The 23451-nt window shown below is 41.9% G+C and overlaps 1 protein-coding gene across 1 annotated transcript in view; it reads right to left on the reverse strand.

Moving 5' to 3' along the window:
- LOC139459899 (ras GTPase-activating protein nGAP-like) overlaps window positions 1-23451 on the reverse strand; it is a 288254-nt gene that overhangs the window by 18104 nt on the left and 246699 nt on the right. Inside the window, exons 10-11 of the mRNA XM_071241619.1 lie at window positions 7105-7326; window positions 6153-6254 (exon numbers count right to left, since the gene is read on the reverse strand). Coding sequence (XP_071097720.1) covers window positions 6153-6254; window positions 7105-7326 — 324 coding nt within the window. The remainder of the gene's footprint in view (window positions 1-6152; window positions 6255-7104; window positions 7327-23451) is intronic.

Raw genomic sequence — 23451 nt, forward strand, 5'->3', positions numbered from 1 at the left:
AAGAAAAAAGAATGATGACTTTATTTATCCAAATGATATCCATAGGTAGAAGACAAGAATCATATGTGTTCAGAAGGGTCAAGGGTTCTTGTCATTAACTAATAGTTCAAATCTGAGATTTAGCGACCACGAGCTAACCACCCAATATTCAGGTCAAGGTGTGAAGGCCCAAAATGTCCATCACTGTATCTGCTATACACTTTAGGCAACAACAAAATTGATTCTGGACTTTTGGTTTGGCCTAAAATGATGACAATTAATGTAGTCTTAAACTCAGTTGCAAGATTCGCAAAGACTGACCCAAACATAACAGTCTTCACAGACTGAAGGAGGGACATATCAGAATGAATTTTTTTGCAGAGTCTCACAAATGTTCAGTGGACTGATGTCTAAACTGAACTAGACGAGCCCTAAGGCCTTATCATCACCCTAATCCCTCACAAAATGCACACTCACACAACCTGCATAGACAAACACAAGAATTATGCGTCATGACCAGTTTGTACTGGGTATACAAATTAAGAGTTACTGCCCTTGGTAGAAATTCAGAAAAATAAGCCCAGCGCTGAAAATGCTGCATACATGGACCAGAGAGGTCAAACTCTTTTTCCCCATAAACATAGGCCATCTCAAACATGTAGGTAAAGGTGTTGGCTTTGGAAGATTCATAAACATTTTACACACGTGTGCGAGGCGGAAAGGGTCCTCATATCATTTATTGGACTCCCACAACCATAAACCCCCTGTAAAGATAGTGACAGTGTTGACATAAAGGTCTTCCATGATTCTACTCACAGATGAGTAAGCTTTATTGGAATAATATTGACAGGGCATATTCTGAATCCCATGAAAGCTGACATGGCTTTGTTGACATTCAAAATCCACTATCAAGTACTCAGTTGGCTCATAAAATCAGAAATAAACTTCACATGTACTTGCATGCGACCTAATTCCAAAAAAAGTCTGTTTATCTCTCAAAAAGAAATTCTGTGGGCTTATATAAATATTCCAATCGTTCAATACCTTCATATTGTTTGTCACTGGTGAAAAAATCAATTACGCATAATTCTGGTAAAACAACAGTTCAATTCACAGCACATGACATGTCAACACTTTCCTTTTGCCACAAAAATCCATGCCTCAAATTCACAAAGTTTTCCTTTAAAGTAAAAATCAACAAGAAGACACGTGTAGCATTTGAAAGATTTAAAGAATTATGGGTAAATATGACACACAGGGGCAACAAAACATGGTACCGTGTCACGAGGGATGTTGTTGGCTGAGGATCTGCACCAGGTATAATCTTGTAACCTCAAGTTAGACTTTCTGAGAGCATGGCTGATGTCAACACAAACAAAAAGGGCACATGTTCACCCCTAAATCCCGATAATCTCCTCACCCCCAAAAGAATTGTTTAATCTAGGCTTGAAGACTCGAGGGTCTGGCTTTAGGACCATTGCACAGCTTTGATGTCAATTGATAGGCTCTCCACTGACTTCAGTGACATTTAAATTAATGTATGCCCCATAACATGACAAATATACCAGAGCCAAAGCAGCTTCTGCAAAATATGATTTTAGAACTTTCCCTTTGCCAAATAGGAAACTGATTCATCCTAAGGATTATAATGCAAGTTCAAATTCAGTCTGTATATGCTAATAAACCCACAACTCATGGTTACTTTGAACTTTCCAGAGCAAGGTAGACATGACCTGCACCCATGTTCTCTTTCCACATACGTAGTTGTACAGACACAAAAACTTGGTTGGATACATTGGTCACTTTTTGAACCAAAAGATTGTCCAATAGCAGAGGATTAGGAGGCAATGTTTTAATCTTTGGGCTTTCAAGATCTTGTATTTATCCTACACATTAAGCTTATTGGATGCAGAAATAATTTCATGAATCCATAACATTTAAAACAAATTCATCATATTGCCATGTAAAATATTTGCAAACTCCATATTGCTGTGGCTAGTTTATTTTTCCTGACATAATTAGTTGAAATATTTTAAGGACTACAAAATAAACTTTGTCAGCATGATATTAATTTACTGGCACTACAATTACACAACAATTACATTGTCCCTTGGCTGTTTCAACTGGAACTCACATACATACAATAGCTCAGCATGGAAAGGGCTGCAACACAAAAATCTCCTGACCAAATGACCTGTTACGCCGTCCTAAAATATTTTAATTTCTTCTCACATGGGTACAATGTGTGAAGCCCATTTCTGGTGTCCCCCGCCTTGATATTGCTGGAATATTGCTAAAAGCGGCATAAAACCAAACTCACTCACTCATTCTTACCACAATGTTGTCGTGCACAACTTTTACAAACTACATTCATTTCCACATTTTGCATCAGTTGCAACAGAACAGCCTGTTTACACAGATCATATTTCAAAGAAAGAATAAAGTTAATTAACATGCAAAACACCTCTTTTTGTGTACCCTACACAAACATCAGAAAACAAAATGGAAGTTCTGTGATGCAGAAAGTGAGTGACATATAAAGACATCCCCTGGGGGAAGTGCAGGACTGTGCCATGGGAGACAGGCTGATTGACCCTGATAGACTATACAGTGATAGCATCTACCTGGCCTGGGGGTAGCTATCTTGTTGATGGAAGCCGCCTCACCCCTCAGGGAACAATCAGTCCTATTAAACCTTAGCTCAGAAGAAGTCTTCCCAGATCGGTAGTCTGAAGGTTTCTAAACTTGAATAACTGTGACCTACATTAGTGACTTATGTATGTATAGGTATAATTCTCTTAATTGAAATTAATAGGATAGACTGCTAATTTTGATAACATAACTAGCGGTGGGGTTTGAATACCAAATACAGAAGCAGATCCATCACAGCCTCTTTTCTGAATGCAGCCATATTTTAATATTCATATACCTGACTATATATAAAATTGTCTCAATTAAAATTAATAGGAGAGACTGTTAATATTGATAACATAACTAGCAGAGTGTTTGAATACCAAAAACAGAAGCAGCTCAATCTCAACTCTTTTCTGAACGCAGCCGAATTTTCCACCCTAAAACGTGTTTCAAGAACAATTTTGACTTTACCAGATAAGGTCACAGCTGTATCCCCAGTATCCATCAATACCTGAAGCAGCTCGATAATGAAAATTGACTTGATTTTGCATAAACTTAGCATATTCTATTGATATATTAGAGACACATTACCTTATTTTAAAAAAAGCCCTAATCTAAAAGTAGTGCCATAACCACACAAACTGCACCACCAGCAGCAGCCACAGCCACAGCCACGTCATGCGTCTTCCCCCGTCTTAGCACCTTCTCTCGCAATGATAGCTCTAAGTTTATGACTTAACCTGTGTAAGTTTCACATATTAGTTTCAAAAATGGCTTTCTACCAAGGAGGTTTTTACACACTGCTTCTATGTTTCTGTTGGCCGGGAATGAAGTATTGGGCGCCCGTGTCTGTCACGTGCAGACTGGGCAACTTCACCACCGACAGCTCAACAGAGGAGAACCTGCCTACGTGCAATGAGATTTGGTGCTTGCATTAGATTTGTTCATTATTTCCTTTCCAACAGATCTTACCAGTGAAGATCCGGGGTAGAATAGGTCTTCAGTAACCCATGCTTGCTGTAAGAGGTGACTACGCTTGTCTTAAAAGGCGACTCTGCTTGTCGAAGGCAACTATGCTTGTCGTAAGAGGCGATTAACGGGATTGGGTCCTAATTGCGTAGATGCTCATGATTTCAATCACTGGATTGTCTGGTCCAGACTCGAGTATTTGAAGACCACCGTCATATAGCTGGAATATTGCTGAGTGGGGCGTTTAACAACTAACAAACAATGAAGCGAGTGAGTGAGTAGGGCTTTACGCCGCTTTAACAGTATTCCAGTTATATCGCGGTGTGTCAGCATAATGTGGGAAGAAAGCCCGAAGTGATGCAGGGACACCAGAAATGGGCTTCACACATTGTACCCATGTCAGGAATCGAACCCGGGTCTTCAGCGTGACGAGCGAACACTTTAACCACTAGGCTACCCGACCGCCCCCAGCGAGTGAGTGAGTGTGGTGTTACATGGCACTCAGCAATGTCCAGCTATAGGCTTATCACATGGCCATGAAAATAATCAAGTCTGAAATATAGTGACTGAAATCATGAGCAACGATCCAGATGAGGGAAAGCGTAATCCCAAATATAACATTTGTTACGCAGAACATAATTTAATCAAGTACTATTACTAATGTTTGTCTCATGACCACATTCACAAAGCATCTCTTGAATGACAAGAATGTGTTTGGCCAATACCACGAGTGCATACCTGACACTGATGGATTCTCCACTGACAGGGATGCAGCAATCATATAGCAAGAATTTCATCAAGTTATCTGAGGTTGAAACTGGAACGTCTTGCAAAGAGTGTAGGCGTTGAAGTACATAAAATATTATAATGTTATATAAATAGCAATACTTTGTTAAAGACATATCCACAGAGCTCCAGATAACTTTTTGAGCAATTGAGTTTTTACTCCAGGGTTTCTATGTTGATTGGGTTATTACATTTTTCCTTGGGTAACCAATATTTTTTCATTCATCTATTCATCACTCTATTGGGTTTTCCCAATAAGACTGAAAAAAATGAAATAATGTTTTAGATGTATATAACCATGATAACATATAGGCTTGACTTGGAAAGTAAATTAGCTTGTAATTGTGTTTCGGAAATTAGCTCCTTTGTACGCATGCTGAAAAGTCTTCATTGGGTATTTACGTGTGCTGTTTTTTATACATTTGAGTTTTTCATTTAATGCATGCGTTCCTGCTGTATGCAGGTTAATTGAAAGTAATTGGGTTTTTAATTTTTTTTTTTATTTTTTATTTTTTTTTGGGGGGGGGGGGGTTATGCAAATACGCTGCTTCTCTTTGTTGCTCTGTATCGAACTAGACAACAGCTCATTTTGGTAAAGTTGTTATAGTCTACTAGAGTTTGGAGTAGCGGACCAGCGGCCATGTTGTATCCTGGTCTTAAGGAAATATTAGCGAATAGATATCAAAGACATGTTTCAGATGTAAAAATGCTACCAAGACTTGCCAGACTCCTGGCAAAATGTTCTCATTCAACTCTCATGAACATGGTAATCTTTTAATCCTTACTCACAGAAAACCTTTTAATCTCCTCTCACAGATAACACAACGTCAAGCCAACTGGGAGCTTCTCATGGGGCAACCAAGATTCGCTATGGCCGAGTTGCGACTTGAGAGCTTGCCACCATGTCAATCAGTGAACAAAGAAGGCTAACTACTGCTATTTAGACAAACCACTAAGTGCATCATTCGTATTCACAAGCTAAACTACACCAAAGCCTTCCCATATAGACAGGGATTAACTCTCAACCTCAAATAACCACTTTTGAAAGTTCAACTAAAGGGACAACAGCCTTTCTGAGTAGTAAACAAGCCACTAGATCCAGCATTTCCCCCAACTTAATCATTCATGAAATGTTTCAAAGTGAGGGAAACTTGTCAATCAAATGTTTTACATGTGTGTTGAGATTTGTTTGTTTGTTTCTTGTGTTAAAGCCGCAATATTCCAGCTATATGACAGCTATGTAAATATTCCAGTGTGGACCAGACAATACAGTGATTGAGATCATGAGCACCGATTTATGCAATTAGGACCCGATCCTGTTAGTTGCCTTTTACGACAAGCATAGTCACCTCTTACAGCAAGCATGGGTTACTGAAGACCTATTCTAACACGGATCTTCATGGGTTGTTGAGAAACTACTCTCATGAATTGCCAAAGGCTTTGCTCGAGGTGACTGAAGGATTGTTGGTTTACTGTATGAGGACAAGATAAGTTCACATGGGTGTCAACTGGGTGAAATACTGTATTTCAGCAATAACACAGCTTGTCAACAGAAAGCTTAAGCAAGAGGCCAATCCTGAAGAGAGTTGCAGACATTGATCACTTGGATGTAACTCAGATCTGAGGTCTGGTGCCAACAGACCAACACTTGATAACTATGGGATTCAAACCCATGACCACCAGTGCCAGTCAGGGCAACTCTGTACATCAAATTGTGGCTCCCTGGCTTATGCCATCTCTACCCTGGAAAAATGTCAAATAAAAAAGCCGTTTCAAAAACTTACCTCTTTTTCGGAGAGACATTTTTTGCTTCTATCACCCAGAGTTTCATAGAGTTGTCGGTCCTCCGACATTCCTCCTGGTTGGGGCGTACCGTCCGCCGCAAACTGGGGGAAAACAACAACATTAAACTACCTCTCTCATGACAACTAAACAGTCGGGCTCCAGTCATGCGAACATCACATTCTGTCACAACTAAGGGATGCAACTCTGCACAGTGACCTGTTTGCCCAAATGACTGAGCCAAGTGTCCCAGCTGGATCTCAAATCTTAACTTATGATATGTTTGGGAAGCTTCAGTCTTTCTTACAGTTTGTATTAATATCTGAAATAATCTAAAAGGTTGACTAAGGTGAAAAGTATCGATGTAGCTATGTAACATTAAGCTGCCACTGACATTTACATATATATTGCTTCATCTAAACATTCTTCTCAACAGTGCTCCTTTTCAATTTTTGACTGCTACTCTGAAAAAACAACATCTCGAGACAAATTAGGCTTAAAATAGATGTGGAGCTCTAATTGGTACTCGTGTACTTGAGCAAGGATCTTGCTCAGATGGAATCAAGTCCCATGTCAAGGGAGCAAGGACCCCTACCAAGGGAGATAACTCACATCTGCAATTAACTCTTAGCTATGTGTTACAGTGAAATGTCTGTAGACATTTTGAGTGAGTTGGGTTTAACGCCGCTATTAACTATTTAAATTACAGCATGTCCCTAATACACTTTGTGATACATGTCTTAGACATTTACCCTTTAGAAAAAAGGGGGCCTTGTGGTTAAAGCGTTCGCTTGTCACACTGAAGGCCTGGGTTAATTCCCCATAAGGGTACAATGTGTGAAACCAATTTCTGGTGTCCCCCGCCATGATATTGCTGGAATATTGTAAAAAGCGGCTAAACCATACTCACTACCCGTCAGAGCCCTGCAGCCATGGTACACCAGAGTTACCTACCTTTCTATCCACTTGTCCCTCTCCTCAGCGGTGCGGCAGGAGATGTACTTGCTGCCGTGGCTGGTTGACACTTGGAAGCAGTGGTCCTGTCCAAGGACACTGCTGTGCAGGGGTTTGATCTCCAGGTCCGGCGCGGTCAGGTCGATCGAGTGCATACTGGAGGGATTGGTCAGGAGAGATTCATGGGAGCGGGAGGTCCGTATTCGGGAGCTGATCAGAGACCTGCAATTAAACAAATCACGTTGAGGACCTGGAATACTTATGGACAACTGACGTATGCAAGAAACTGTAATTTATTTTGAACATGGTAAGTGTGCTGAAATGACAACATGAATGACAACAAAGGAAAAACGTGCGCAAAAACAGAAATCTGTAACCTCCCAAACATTCAGACTGTACAGCGCCCAAAGTGACGTAGGCAGAAGATGACACTTAACATTCAGCCAAACTGATGACAGTTCAAACACTAATCCAATCAGAACTTTTGTTCTTTTCTCCAATAGTATTTTCCTTCGACAACTCAGATGTTTCTTTGAAGAAACTCTCAGTGCGCCATGTAACAAAATCACACATCTCCTTCTAGTTAGCCTCTGGCTGTTATTTACTCATCCTATGTTCCTATGTTTTTAGCAAGAGCCTCACACAAATCTGTAAATCCGTATTGCCCTCGGAAGAGAGTTCTCTAGTTATTTAACCAGATATGTAAATGATGCACATTCCAGTGTCCCAGCTGTGGAAATATATGAACATATCGACACCTGTATATCATAATGAATGTCTGGCTGTATTCCTCACACCTTCTGCTATGTTCCTCACAACTTGCTCAATCAATAATCACTGACCTAGATACAGTAGCCATGGATTTCATTTGCCATTAATGTCTTACTGGCATTCCTTTCGATTTACCATGATCAAACACTGATAGGAAAAGCTTGAATCTGTCAGATTCTGTTTGATTGGAGACCAGATCTCATGCATTGTTTAAAATGCCTTGCAATAGTACACTTCAATAGTTGTAAATCAATATATATTACCTCAATGTGAAGTAGCTGACCAATAGATAGTATCTCATTGACAGTGATTTACCAATACTTGTATTCTGGATGGGTTTAGTAATGTGGGTTGATGTAAAAATTGATTAAAGCTGTAAAATATTAACACAGAAACATTGCAAAAGAACCTTCTATCTGGCATCGTCTTCATTGGCATGCACAAAGTTCCAATCACAATAAAAAAAAAATTCAAACAAATAAATCTTTTCAAGCTCTTTTGAAAGAAACAGCAAGGACATCATGAAAGCTTTCAAAGAAAATATTACAATGTGCCGATTGTTTATAAAACACCACCTGATTGGACAAAACAGTAATCCCAACCACACATCCATACTGTCTTCCTGAAAACTGTGTCAGCTGAATCCTTGTGGGAAGTACATCCGGATTGTAAAGGTGATAGCTCCTTCCAACTACTTCCACTCAAGTAGCTTACATCATACTATATCCTTGTGAAAACATACAAGTTCCTTATTATGAGTCAGTAACAATGACACTCATTTTATCAGAAAAGCTCAAAGTCAAACTAAGAAACTGAAAATCAGTCACACTAGGAGACAATAACATCCTTCAAAATATTTAAATCAAAACTGCTTTTCAAACTGACCAAATCATGTGTTCTCAAATCAATGAAGTGCCGAAAATGAAACACAAAATCTTGCCGCTAAGGCGTTCCCATTTTACTGTTTTACCCTGTATGAAGGACACCATCAGGTGAAGCAACACCTTGAACTCAGTCCTTGCTCCGTCAGAGATCATAAGAACTCAGATCAGATACTTGTCCCAATCTGCATGTAATAATCATAAAAAATCAGGTCACAACACTGTCCCTATCCACAGGTAAACGTCATGAGAAATCAGGTCAATGTTCCCCCACAAGGAGTTTGACTCCACACCTGACAAGCCACAGACACAAGTCAGTCTAGTAACGGATGACCACACAATTTCAAATGTCCATCAAGTAAACATAGATCCTACAAACCCAAAACAAATGGAGGGAACATTCAAGGGTTTTCTGTGAGTGCGGTCCAGGCAGCATGGGTGAGGTGAGGTGAGGTGAGGTGAGGTGAGGTGAGGTGAGGTGAGGTGAAATTGGGTTTAACGTTGCGTCCAAGATTATTGCACTTATATAGCGATGTGTTTGTACGTGGATGTGTTTGTGTGGCTGCTTATACTAGTCCAGACTGATGCCGATTTATAGTGCTAGCTCACTGAGATACCATGCCGCAGTTTAACATGAATACCCCACTCAGACACGGTATACTGACTCCGAGCCAACCAGTCCTTGTTTTAGCCCCTTAATGCCGAGCGACAGACCGGGTAACAACAAGTATTATCTTTTAACGTCTTTTGGTATGACGCGGCCAGGGATCGAACCCCGGACCTTCCGCTATCTGGACGGACGCTCTAGACCATGGAGGCGGTCAGGCAGCATGGGGGTGACACCTTGTGAAAGACTGCATGAGTGAGTGAGTATAGTTTTGTGCTGCTTTAGGCAATATTCCAGCAACATCACAGCAGGGAACAGACAGGGCTTGACATATTGTACCCATATGGGAAAAGAACCCTGATCAGAGTGACGAGCGAATGCTTTAACCACAAGGCTACCGCACCGCCCCAAACTGACTGCATGAGAGTACTCGCAGGACTTGCAGCAAAACTGTAGTGGGGAATACATGAGGCACCCAGGACTATCCAGCCACAGGTGCTACAGGTGAAAGAGGATCTAGAAACAGGCAAGTCTCCAACACAATTAAGTCCAGGGAAACAAGAGTAGTACCTGATAGTAACCATCTTATCCAGGATTATGAGCAGGGAGAAGCATGTTTTTTTAAAAAATCTGAAAGTTGGTCAGGTTCTGGAGGACCTATGATTCATGCATATATTGTTATGGCATGTGTCACTCAAATTACTCTTAATGTCATGAAATCCCAAAAATTCAACAAAACGTTTCATCCTTGTTAGAGTGAATTAACACATCCTTAACCTTCATCCCCGAGGATTGACAGCGCACCGCAGTGTCTGCGCCAGGAAGGAAGTGCATGTAATCTAAGTCGCCATCCGGACACCATGGGGACATCAAGTCCTGGTTCTGATGTCAAGTGCTTGACAGCAGTGAGCATGTTGACACCCTTCCATCAGTATTCAAGCCATATTCAACTACAGCCCTGATGCCCCCTTAATGTGAACCGATCACCACAACTAACATCCACACAACTAACAGCTGACATCCACACCAATAACCACTAATAGCTAAACCACTAACCACTGACAGCCAAACCACTGATAGCTAAACCACTAACCACTGATAGCCAAACCACTAACAACTGTCATCCAAACCACTAACCACTGATAGCCAACTCTTCAACGACTGATATCCACACAACTAACTACTGACATCAGCACAACTAACTACTGACTTCAAACCACTAACCAAGCCTGTGACAACACGGTTACCACATCCATGAGTACCAGAGTCCCATCCCTGGTCCAACACCACCAGTTGAGCACCATCTCAGCACTGTCAAACACGCACAGCATGAAAGCACCCAGACACATGAATAAAACCACAGTGCTTGCCCTTGTGATCAAATAGCTATCACCATGCAAGGCAGAAGTTACCGATTCCACCACAGCAGTTACCGATTCCAGGCAACTTAATTATACCATGGTAAAATGCCATTAATTCCTGCTGCATGTGTTGGGGCCATGTCAGTTCTGTGTAAACACAAGCTGGTCAGCTGACTGGATTCCTGCAATACATGTCTGGCACTGACAAATGGCAGGTCTAACCTAGCCTGACCTGGGTCAGCTGACCTGGAACAACATTGGGTCACATGTGTCACATCTACATATTGAGAGAGGAAGATACTGCAACATTCCAACTGAAGAAAGATTATGTGCCTTTTGTGATTTTAATGAAACAGAAGATGAGGAACACTTCCTGTTGCGATGCCCTCTCTACAAAGATCTGAGACGGGAACTAAATTCATCACCCGGCTTTGCTATGCACCTACTATCGTTAAAAATGCTATTAAATCCACCAGAGCCCTTTGCAAAAATTATATCTAATTTCATTCACAAAATGTTCGGGCAAAGAAAATCTGCATCTCCTCCCTAACAATATAATCATTGCAATATTTGTATTCTGTTTTGTATGTCAATGTTTTCAATTAGTCATGTTCATGTTTTGTACCCTGCCCCCTGGGTGTTTTGTACAATAAATATTCTTCCTCTTCTTCTATTGAAAGAGACAGATACAACACGACTACTGCTGAACAAAGATTCTGTCTCCTCTGCAACAAAAATGATGTGGAAGATGAAACTCCCTTTCCTTTACAGTCCCTTATATCTCTCTGAAAGAAAATTACTAGGGCTGGCCAAAAATATCGATAATCGGAATTATCATCAATGGGAAGAAATATTAATGATTATCGATATAAAAATTGTGTCATTGATAATACCTTACATAAACTATTGTAATGAAATAAAGTCTAGATTTACCCAAACAGACTTGTTATTGTCAACAATGTTAATTGCTGAAGACGGAAAGCAACTGTTTTTGTTATATCTCAAATGTCCACAAAGTAATCCCTGAAAAAATGTGCCACCACTCCCCAGTGTTGTGAAATATGTTGATTTCTGAAGGAATTTTTTGGCGTATTTGCTCAAAGATACTTCTCTGATATTTAGCGATAATTGATAGATATTTAGTTAATGATTATTGATCTCTATGATCTGTATTGACTGTCAGCCTTAAATATTACAACTGTCGTATCTGTAGTATAGATTTGTACCCTGGCCGTTAAGGGTGTTCTGGACAATAGATATCTTGAATCTTGTCCGGCAATGACTGACAGACAGCAGGTCTAACCCAGGCTGACCAGGGTCAGGTGGAACACTGTTAGGTCACATGTTTCCCTTCTGTAAGCTAACCTTATTCAAAACTGTACTTTTCAGGACCAGAGGTTAGTAAGAGGTCAGATGGTTGATAAATTAAATCTTTGAAATCTTTTAAATGATCACAAATTGTCAGTGGTGCATATAAGATTGGCGATGGGTATTATCTTCATCCATCTAAAACAAACACACTGAATTCACTGTATCCGAGTTTAGTGGACCCTGGTGAACTGATTGACAGTGATAATGATGTCAACATGGCCATGAAGGCTGTCATGGGGGACCACAACCTCATCATCAACAGCCTCATCCACATCAGCAGTCTCATCAACATCAACAGCCTCATCCACATCAACAGCCTCACCCACATCAACAGCCTCATCCACATCAGCAGCCTCATCCACATCAACAGCCTCACCCACATCAACAGCCTCACCCACATCAACAACCTCACCCACATCAACAGCCTCATCCACATCAACAGCCTCATCCACGTCAACAGCCTCACCCACATCAACAGCCTCACCCACATCAACAGCCTCATCCACATCAACAGCCTCATCCACATCAACAACCTCACCCACATCAACAGCCTCATCCACATCAACAACCTCACCCACATCAGCAGCCTCATCCACATCAACAGCCTCATCAACATCAACAGCCTCATCCACATCAACAGCCTCACCCACATCAACAGCCTCATCCACATCAACAGCCTCATCCACATCAACAGCCTCATCCACATCAATAGCATTACCCACATCAACCTCAACAGCAATATCACCAACCTCATCTACATCAACCTCAACACCCACAACCCCATAATAAAACACTAAATTCTTCTGAAATTGATCGTAAGAGGCAAGTTTGGGCTTGTAGTTTCTAGTGGAATGTTTTTGGCACTGGCTGCATACATGTTTCACTGAGAACACTCAGTCAGCCATCATGAATATCACTGATAAATAACCAATCCATGCTGATAACAATCTCAACATCACACACTGTATGGAGTACCACACACCACCACTGCCCAGCAACGCCGCCCCCAGATCCACATCTAGATGCTACCTGGCTCCGCAACACATCCAGTTCTACCAGGAGTACCTCATCCATTCTCAAGAACTAACCCAACTAATCCAGCCTGTCACCAGGCCTGACTGGGTCGACCTCACCAACACTGCATCATGGCAAGCGGTACATGTTACACCTTGGTCAACAATAGACAGATGTTGTGTCAAGGCAACATCACTACTGTAACCAGGGCCTGGAGGGATGTCCGGGAGGGGGAGAGGGGAGACGTGGCATCAACATTATAGCAGTTCCTCCTGCTTCACTGTCATGGCAATATATCCAGCAGTTGGAGGTGAGGAAGCATTGACAGTCACAAATTAGGGAACAGCTATTGAAGGTGACAATATGCTGGTTGTCACAGATAGGGTAATAGCATTTAGAGGGGATGAAACAGTGACATTCACAGATTAGGGAACAGCTATTGAAGGTGACAATATGCTGGTTGTCACAGATAGGGTAATAGTATTTAGAGGGGATGAAACAGTGACATTCACAGATTAGGGAACAGCTATTGAAGGTGACGATATGCTGATTGTCACAGATAGGGTAATAGCATTTAGAGGGGACGAAATACTTAGTTCACATGTCTTCTGTAAAATTTATTATCTCAGTCTCTAGGAAAATTTAGCTTTTTAAAACATGAAAAAAAAATACTTTTGAAAATTATGAAAAGTTGCAAATGTTTCCACAGAGAGTAATTTTTAACATGTCTTTGTTTTTTGTTCAATCTTCAAGCTATATAATGGCAGACTAGACCAAACAATCCTGTGATTGACGTCATGAATATCGATCTCCACCCTCACTATACAATGACGTTCATTTACTAAGTTAGCGAGTCTGACCCCCCAATCATGTAAGGTCAACTGTAATCTGGGTCTTCACTGACGAAAAAACTTTTAGCAGAACATTGAATACAAGATATATCGGTCAAGGCGGAAAATACTGATGACTGTATGACCTGTTTACAAAGAGCTGAGAGTCAACCAGGGATGCAGCTAAGCCTACATAATGCTTCCCTTCCATCACAGCAATGTGTACAATACTGTTCAAGTACCCTCATCAATCTGTTAAACCCCATCTAACAGCAACACATATACCCTAGGGCATTATGTCACATATTACATGGTCATCTTCATCCCAGCAAACAACAGCATCTCCATACTGCCTGTCTAATTTGATGGAAAAAGGATCCCTTGGGCTGAGGCCGTGGATAACATGGTTACTTCAGACTCTGTACAACAAGCTTTCAATATTGCTGATGTCAGCATATCTGTTTCCATGAAGCAGACTCCCTAGGGCTCTGGGTCGTATATTACATATACATCCCACTCTCCCTGCCCAACAGGAGCCTAGCAACAAGCTGTTACAGTCCGATGACATCAGAGCCCTGTGGAGCAGCTAGGAGCCCAAGGGAGCCAGTAATGTTATGGCGAGTCACACGTTAACAAACAGAGTTAATGCCAGACAAGTTTGGGAAAGTCTCCCTGTGCAGTTTACGGCCAGATTAATCTGACACCAGCATGACCATGGCGTAACACAAGGCCTCATCATCACTTGAAAGTGCAACAAAGGATACAACTGTTATATCACACCAGGGACAGGGAGATATGGGATTTTTAACATGGGAAGTCCATTTAACATGAAACTTAACCAACAACGCTTATCATGATTAGAATGGGTCAGAAAGTGCCAACTAGAGAACAAAAGGCGATATGTATGTCAACAATCAGGATAATTTCCTTGTAAACAACTGATACAGAGAGATGTGGCCTCCGTCACTATCTAAATTGCTACTTTAACTTATCGAGTGACCGGATACGGGGCAGGCTTGACTGTTTCAGAAGTTCAGGGGGTTATGGCGGAGGGACAGGAAGAGGAACAATAGACAGTGAAGTAGCAGCAGATCACCACATCAAGGTGGTGCAAGCCAGTGGCCGGGGAAGTAGTACTTGAACAATTCAACTGGTCACTCGTAAAATGTAATTAGGGTATTTCAGGAATTTGTCAGAATCATTTAAATTTGTTATGAAAATGTATATAACTGGACATGCAAAAATGGAATTTCTGTTCAACATTTCAGCAATAAATGGTCAATAAATCTTACAGTTGGGAAGTCACATCTTTGTGTGAGAACGTGGCACATGTAGAAACTTGTAAAAGATTTCTCAATTACCTTACATCCCCCCCAAAAAATATGCATTCCACATTTGCCCCCATCCCCTACTCCCAAGGCTGATCCCCAGTTGGCTAGAGGGAGGGTCCAAGGCTACCCCCACTATCTATCTGCTACAGGGAGGGGCCGTGATTGAATCCTTGACTATCTGCTACAAACCCTCCTGTCTGTTAAAGAGGGTTGAAGATTGCCCCCCTTCACTGGCTGGCTAAGAGAGACTACCCTACTGGCCACTGCTACACTTGAGACAGGCCATGCTGCCCTCACTGAGTTCTCAAGTATCTCAGCCTATTATCATTAGAGAAAGCTTGTTAAGTACTTGAGCCCCCAAAGGATGTCCACCAGTTTAATGACCATACTGCTTTAACTAGTAACATTCCTGTCCAGCGCCTAGCTTTCAACAAGTGGCAATAATGGGGTTTCAAGGGGATGTTATGGCAAGTTTAGAGCCCCATGTATTTAACTGCTGAAAGTCAAACACTGCCCTCTATGGGGTGAAGTTTATGGCAGTCCCAGATGGGAACATCCCCCATGTAGATCTGACAATTGTAGAGACAATCCACAACAGTTATAGAGTATATATTATACGGCATTCACATGGAGCAGATCTTGGCCATTGTGTGTGGCCTGACATGGAGCAGTAACCACAGGCTGAGATGCAGGGGACTGCCATGACTTGACCAGTGTGGACAACTCAACAACAAGCCCACCAATCCACCAGACCCATTGTCTTGCCTGATTGTCTTGCCTGATGACACAGACAGGGACTCCGGACTGGGGCTTCAGCATTGTCACAGAACACTTACAGAACACTCTCACAGAATCCTTACAGAGCATTCTTACAGAACACTTACAGAGCACTCTCGCAGAGCACTCTCACAGAGCAATCACAGAACACTTACAAAAATCACGGAGTACTCACAGAACCTGTACAGGTCACAGAGCTGTCAAAACAGTCACACAGAGAGAAGTCACAGAGCACTCGCAGAAGTCACAGAGCACTCACAGAACCCGTACAAAAGTCACAGAGGTGGCAGAACAATCACAGAGCAATCACAGGGAGCTGACTATGTCTACATCTGGACGTTTAACAAATTTATCACTTGACTTGCTACCCACATAATGAAGTGGACAGATGATGGCTTTCAGATTGGAACGATTACCTTCAAGAGCAAGAACACTACTTCTTTCCCCTAACGTAAGTGGGGCAACCATAGAATAATGCAGGATTGTTATCAACATCACCTCAGGGGACAGGGTACATATAGGACAGGTAATTCTTTCCCTTGACTTTTCAATAACTGAGGATGAATTGATGACAGGGTCGATGACGGATGGATGTTAGGCTGACTGAATGGTAGGCAGATGGGTGAAGAATATATGAGCACTTGCACATATCTCAGAAAAGGGTGGGGATCACATAGAATGTTATTTTACATACAAATAATTCTGGCTTTAAGACACAAACAACATTTTTGTTGACACATGACCCTACCATAAATACAATTTCCATTGTAGAACCACATGTGAGAATGCCGACACACGAGGCTGGCAACAATCACAATAAGTTGTACAAAATGTTCCCCCAGGACAGGCCAAAGCATGAAACATGACGGCCAGATGTCAAAACCTCACCAATAAAAGTGCAATAGATTTGCCCCCATAAACAAGAACTGAACGCACCCATGTGGGAGAGGAATGTCAGAACTTAAGTAGAAAATGGGCTTGTGATGAAAACAGAGACATAGGTCACTGGCAAAGTATGTGACATCTGACAATGTAAACACTGCAGTGTTGAGGTGTAGCAGGGTAGCACAGCGGGTGTTGGTTCACACGTCCCCATCGAGAGTCTTACAAAATAAGCATGAAAGGCAAACTATAGCCTGATGTTAAACAGTAAGGAATTAATATTCAATTGCTCATGATCACCAGGACCCCTTAATTTTCAATACTGTCATCAATGCACAGGTTTAAATGTTGTGTTTATTTGTTTCTTTATTTGTTGTTTAACGACGTACTCAGCAATATTCCAGCTATATGACGGCGGTCTGTAAATAATCGAGTCTGGACCAGACAATCCAGTGATTGACGTCATGCACATCAATCCACACACTTGGGATACAATGATGCATCAACCAAGTCAGCGAGTCTGACCACCCGATCCTGTCAGTCGCCTCTTATGACAAGCATAGTCGCCTTTTACAGCAAGCATGGGTTGCTGAAGACCTACTCTACCCCGGATCTTCACAGGTCACAGGTTAAATGTCCCATGTTGACATACCATTACTGATGTTTATAAACAAAGCAAAGTTACTTCCCGTCTGTAGGATATACATCGGGACATCTATAGTGGTATAGTGTTTGTTACTTCTGGTGCAGTCAGGTTAAGTGGCACAATAAATTTCCTAAAATATAATTTCAACTTCCTTGATTTATCATATAAAGTACCCATCTTTGGTCTATCACACCCTTACGTATCCTATCAGCCTCCGTATCCCTGAACCTCAACACATGTGTAAACGCTCATCCACTTTAAAAGTAACATGGATTTCTATTCAATCAGCCATGTTGTCACTGATCATGCTGAAAAGCCAGTGCCCAGGAATTTTGTCGTGAGTTTTATACTCGACATTCTGGTCACACATCCTGAAAGTTTCTGTGACAAGAAACCAATGAGTTTTGAAGGACGTCCTTATCACACCTCCAGGCTGTGCCCCCACACCAAGCAGACCAACAACTGCAGAACCAAGCTCCTCCTATATCAACACAGCCTCTAGACTAAAATCTAGTCTCTGAAATGAACATATCGTACATAAAAACAGTTGTTCAGTTATCTTAATAAAAATATAATAAAAAGGAGCCCAGTGACTCTCTTCATTTTCAGATACTGCAGTGATCTAGACTTGCCAAACACTATAGACTTGCATGGGCTGTATTTGATAAATATTTGTATCAGGGTCTGTAAGACAGACTACACAGCCTCTTTCTCATGCATTTCTCTGCCCTCTCCCACTCCACACTGAGCTCAGCTGTCATCCTCTGTGTCTGTAGAACAGCACCAGCTGGAACTGACCCCGACCCCCTGTCTACACCCCCACCTCCTGTCTACACCCCCACCTCCTGTCTACACCCCCAGCCCCTGTCTACACCCCCACCCCTTGTCTACACCCCCAGCCCCCTGTCTACACCCCCCTGGGGCACGCCACTTTAGTGGGGTCATCACGGGGAGCAAATGTCACTCCCCTCGGGGCCATCATCCACACATTACACACAGCTCAGAACCTCTCTCCCCTTACAATTAGCCACTGCCACATGTCACAGTAAAAACTTTGGGGTTTTTCCCCAGAAAATATGTATAGTATATAACAATTTCTATTAGCCAATTTAGTTGCCTACCATGAATCAAGAAAGAAGTTACTGTACAAAAACTGACATGGGGCAGGCAGAGTACAATGATTTTGAGATGCTAGTATGCACATACTAGTATTCTAGTATATCTGCTAATACATATATATCGTCTGATCATAGATTCTTGGACATCAATGTTTTTCTGACGGACATGGTCATCTGAATTACAAGCACTATAACAAGGGGGGTGTCGTCACACAGACATTGTAAATACTCAGATGATGGTTTGTTTTTAAGATAAAGTCGTCTTTTATAAGTGAGTGATATGTTTTACAGCTGTTCTTGTGATTAATAAGAACATGTTCCTAAAGTGTTCGAAACCCATAACACTAGGATGTACACATACACATGGAGAGAGCGAGTAAACATGGCCTCACCACAGGTGATCATTAATAAAGAAAAACCTGCAGGAGCCACATAATTCAGTAGAGACCAAACAGAATAGGTAGCAAATATATAGATCATGTTCAAAAACATAACCTAGGAGGCTTTGTTAGAAAATTAAGTCCAGTAGAGTCTGACAGCTAGTTTCCTTCCCATAATTCATTAAGGATGTGAGCAGGTCAGAACACAATATCATCAGGTCTCGACACACATGCTTGCAATTGACTCTCAGTAATGATAACCTTCTGATAATTCTGTCAAATTTGCCACAGCAAATCTCCCCGACCCCCTCCACTAATCTCAATTCTCCTGTATGTTATCTGCCTTGACTGAATACTCCCCAGATGGAGCTGCTATCTCCAGCAGCTTGTTGACTTTCTGTACACCTGAATGATCAAAGACCTACACATCCAAAACATGCAGGCACTCTGAGGGGGATGGATCGACATTGTTATCTTACCCACTTTGACTTTGAGTCAACTAGTATTTCCAAATGTAGAAAGTTCAACAGGCCACGAACAAATGTGGGACAAAAACCACATATCCTCTGGCAAAGCCGTCCCTCTTCAGTCCCGGTGCTCAATACGACATGCTTTTATCAACCATCTTGCCTTGGGGTGGAAGACACAGTATATTCTCAAGGCATTGTTAACACAGCTCAGATGTACACAGTGTCTGCCCAAGATGAAGGAAGAGCAGCCTAGAGCTCATATCATCAAGTTTCGATAACATACGCTTGTCTGCTCCATCCTCAACAAAAACTGATGGCATACTATGCTAAGGCCATTCTTCAGGAAGTATTTAGCAACATCCAAGGACTCGGTAGAGACTTCTTCATGATAAAATATTTAATGAGGTGAAGTGGGTGTGTGTGGTGGGGTGGTTGCTAGTGATCCTTGGGGGGTCGCTGGGGTTTGGGCTGGGGTTGGTGAGGGTGTGGTAGGTGGGATGGCTAGTTATACCAGTGATCCTTAGGGGTGAGGGGGTGAGTGGGTATGGGGCTGGGGTTGGGCCTGGTGAGATGGGTGGGTGGTTATTATAGTGATCCTTGGGGTGAGGGGTTGACTGAGGTTGGGGTTGGGGTTGGGAGTTGGTGAGATAAGTGGGGTGGTTATTATTGTGATCCTTGGGGTGAGGGGGGTGAGGGGTGGCAGTAGTTACGATCATAGTGATCTCCGAAATAAGCTCTGTCTTCTCAAATGCTAACTCCCTGATAAATCCTTCTATCAGGCCTAGTAATCTGAGCTGCGAGATTCCAATTTGCTTCTCGTTTCAACAGTCAAGCCTGAGAAAGGAAGCATTTTGATGAGGTCCATCTATCACCTCCAACTGCCTGCGGATGACAAGCTGTAAACTGAGACTGATATTCAGGCCGGCAAGCCCTGATCTTGGCATCTCATTGATCAGGTGAACTTGCATGTATTGAACTGCAAGTCTGGCTTAAAAGACTGCCTCGATAATGAGCCAGGGCCTGCCACAGGTTTTATAAACAATGCCACAGCAATTGACTCGTAGAGAAAGATCAATGAAATCATGCATCTGAACAGCAACCTTGAAACATCAAAGCCAGATTACTTGGCTGCTGGAGATACATTTTTATAATGTTCAGCCCTCGAGGGACAAGTGTTGCATCTGAACAGCAGCCTTGCCTTCTTGGGACATCAAAGCCAGATTAACTTGACCGCTCAGATACATTTTTATAATAATCAGCCCTCGAGGGACAAGTGTTACCAGAACTGACTCACATTTTGTCCATAGTAAATTATGTTCTTGAATGTTTTCATTACCTGCCATGGGTCAATGAAATGAGTCATCCTACCACTAGCACTACTGAGATCAATACAGCTATAGAGCACGATTAAGTACTCTCTGCGACACTCCCTTGGTGGGCGGACCATGTCGACTATTGCTGACTAACGCAGCTGACATAACACGATTGTCTTGCCTGTATCACCACAACTCCATTCAGAGCCCACACAATCCTTGCCTGAACAACTGCCTCAATACATGCAGGAAACGTGACGGTTTTTGTTACATTCATTTGAGAATAATGGAGAAATTGGATTATAATTCACAAATTTCTGATAACCACTTGATGATCATGATCAAATTCAATAAAAGACTAACACCAAAACATCCTTAGAACAATAGAAGACTAACTCCAAAACATCCGTAGTACAATAGAAGACTAACTCCCAAAAATGCTTCGTACAATAGAAGATTAACTCCAAAACATCCTTAGTACGATAGAAGACTATCTCCAATCTGTCCTTAGTACAATAGAAGACTAGTTCCTAAACATCATGAACTACAACTGAGGAGACCAATAATTCTTGTAAATATGGAAGCCTCTCACAGAACTAACAATCTGAAAAAGTCTACATTATCCATGTAATAGCAATGTAACATTTACTATGGATTGATTGCTCGATATGATTTCATAATTCAAGACCATGGATTAAAAAAGTGAAAACATCTTTTGTCTTTAAGAGGGCTGAAAAACAGAGGGGCTTAAATACCTGCCTTCCCGGAAATTCCCTGTAACATCGACCTGTTTTCTGGTAGATAAATAAATTGAACTGTACACACATAAAGTATTGCAGACAGGATAGCCTCTCCTCTCCCAGAACAAAGGACGATACAGCCTTGATTACAACAATGTATCATTGACAGTAGTATATCCCACCTTGACGAGAACAGACGATCACATCTCGACACAAAACTCCGTAGTATCCTCATCCTATCTCCCCTGCTCGGTGAACCCCGCCTCATCGTGAAGGAATCACGGGAATACATCGCTACACCTACATCCAAGGCCATCGGAACCACGGAATGACAAGAAATCGGTCACCACAAACACATCTTTGACCACAATGTCAACTGTGGAGACACAACCTCGTGGAATGACCAGCCAGCAGCGCTGTGACAATGGCTACAGTGTTGATGAAGGAAGACCTATACCACTCATCAGTGAATCACTGATCATCTGAGTCACTGCTGATCGCCTTCTGGTTCAATCCAAGGCCATTGTTGGCGATCCTCATTGTGAAATGCTGGTCAACAATTAACTACCTGGGCAGGTGAAACAACAGGTGTTGACACCAATTATGGCAACAAATCAGTGCCTCAAAAAAAAAACACAAATGTCCATAGATTTATTGTTGTTGGCACAGTAGGAGACTTGGAATCACAACAGGTTGATAACAAGTTAGGTGAAGGTGTGAAATAAAATAATTTTGAAAAGGGTATTGAAACAACATATCTCACTGTAAAAATATTTAAATTTTGTATTTTTTATGACCACAATTTACCACATTTGAACACAAGATAGAAATAGTTTGGACTTTTCAGTAATTTAGAACAGAGGGTTATTGCAAGATAGGGGAGGAAGGGATATAACATAATTTAGGGGAGGGTATTAAAACAACACGATGTAATGTCATTGTAAAAATATTTAAATTTTGTAACTTTCATGATAACCAAAATTTACCAACATTTGAACATGATGGGATGAAAATAGTTGTGGACCTGTCAGTATTTCAGTACAGGATTTCTCCCATGGTACTGGGGGAAATCCCCTGGTTACCAGACACAGTAGAATGATATACATCATCTGTACCAGCCATTCACAAATCATGTACTTGCTGTGATTGCTGGGAACAAAATATCCAAAACCATGCAACATGTACAAACCCTGACTGCCAGAACAAATCCAAACCTTCCACACACAAATCCAACTGTGCCACTAATGGCACACACATATCCACATGTCCAGCATATATAAACACAACCACTGCAACCACAGCCCGACTCCGTCACCCCACATATACCGACACTGCTACCCCAGGTCAACCGACCAGCAGGTCCGTGAACTGCCGTGTTCACCTGGAGGCATCCTGATTCACACTCCGATATTGTAGAAATTTGTCAATAACGTTGCGTTTTCGAGGACCATGCTGATTTGTGGCGGAATTTCCCGATCAATAGCTACAAGCATGTTGCATTGAGCCGCGCTCCGTAACGTTATCAACAGTGGCTGTGAGCGCTGGCTGCGAAGGATGTGTCACACGCAAGGAGTGCCGTCATTAATTATGAAACCACACTGTCTAGGGACCTGCTTCCTTAAACAATACATATCGACAGGAAAGAATTAGAATTTACATTGTTCAAACTGGGCCATGGGGGGTGGTGTTCAGGAATCTGGGTGGAGGTACATGTCACCTACATTCCCTGGACACCCTGTACGTGTGATCAACCCATAATCTGATGCAGGGACATGGGGTGGGGATGGCTTGTCCAAGTATTAGCATATAAAACGTAAATGATGGTGAAGTTTGAGAGGCTAAGTGGGTGCCCCAC

This window comes from Haliotis cracherodii, unplaced genomic scaffold, assembly GCF_022045235.1.
Source record: "Haliotis cracherodii isolate W230 unplaced genomic scaffold, xgHalCrac1.p SCAF_13, whole genome shotgun sequence".
NCBI lineage: Eukaryota > Metazoa > Mollusca > Gastropoda > Lepetellida > Haliotidae > Haliotis > Haliotis cracherodii.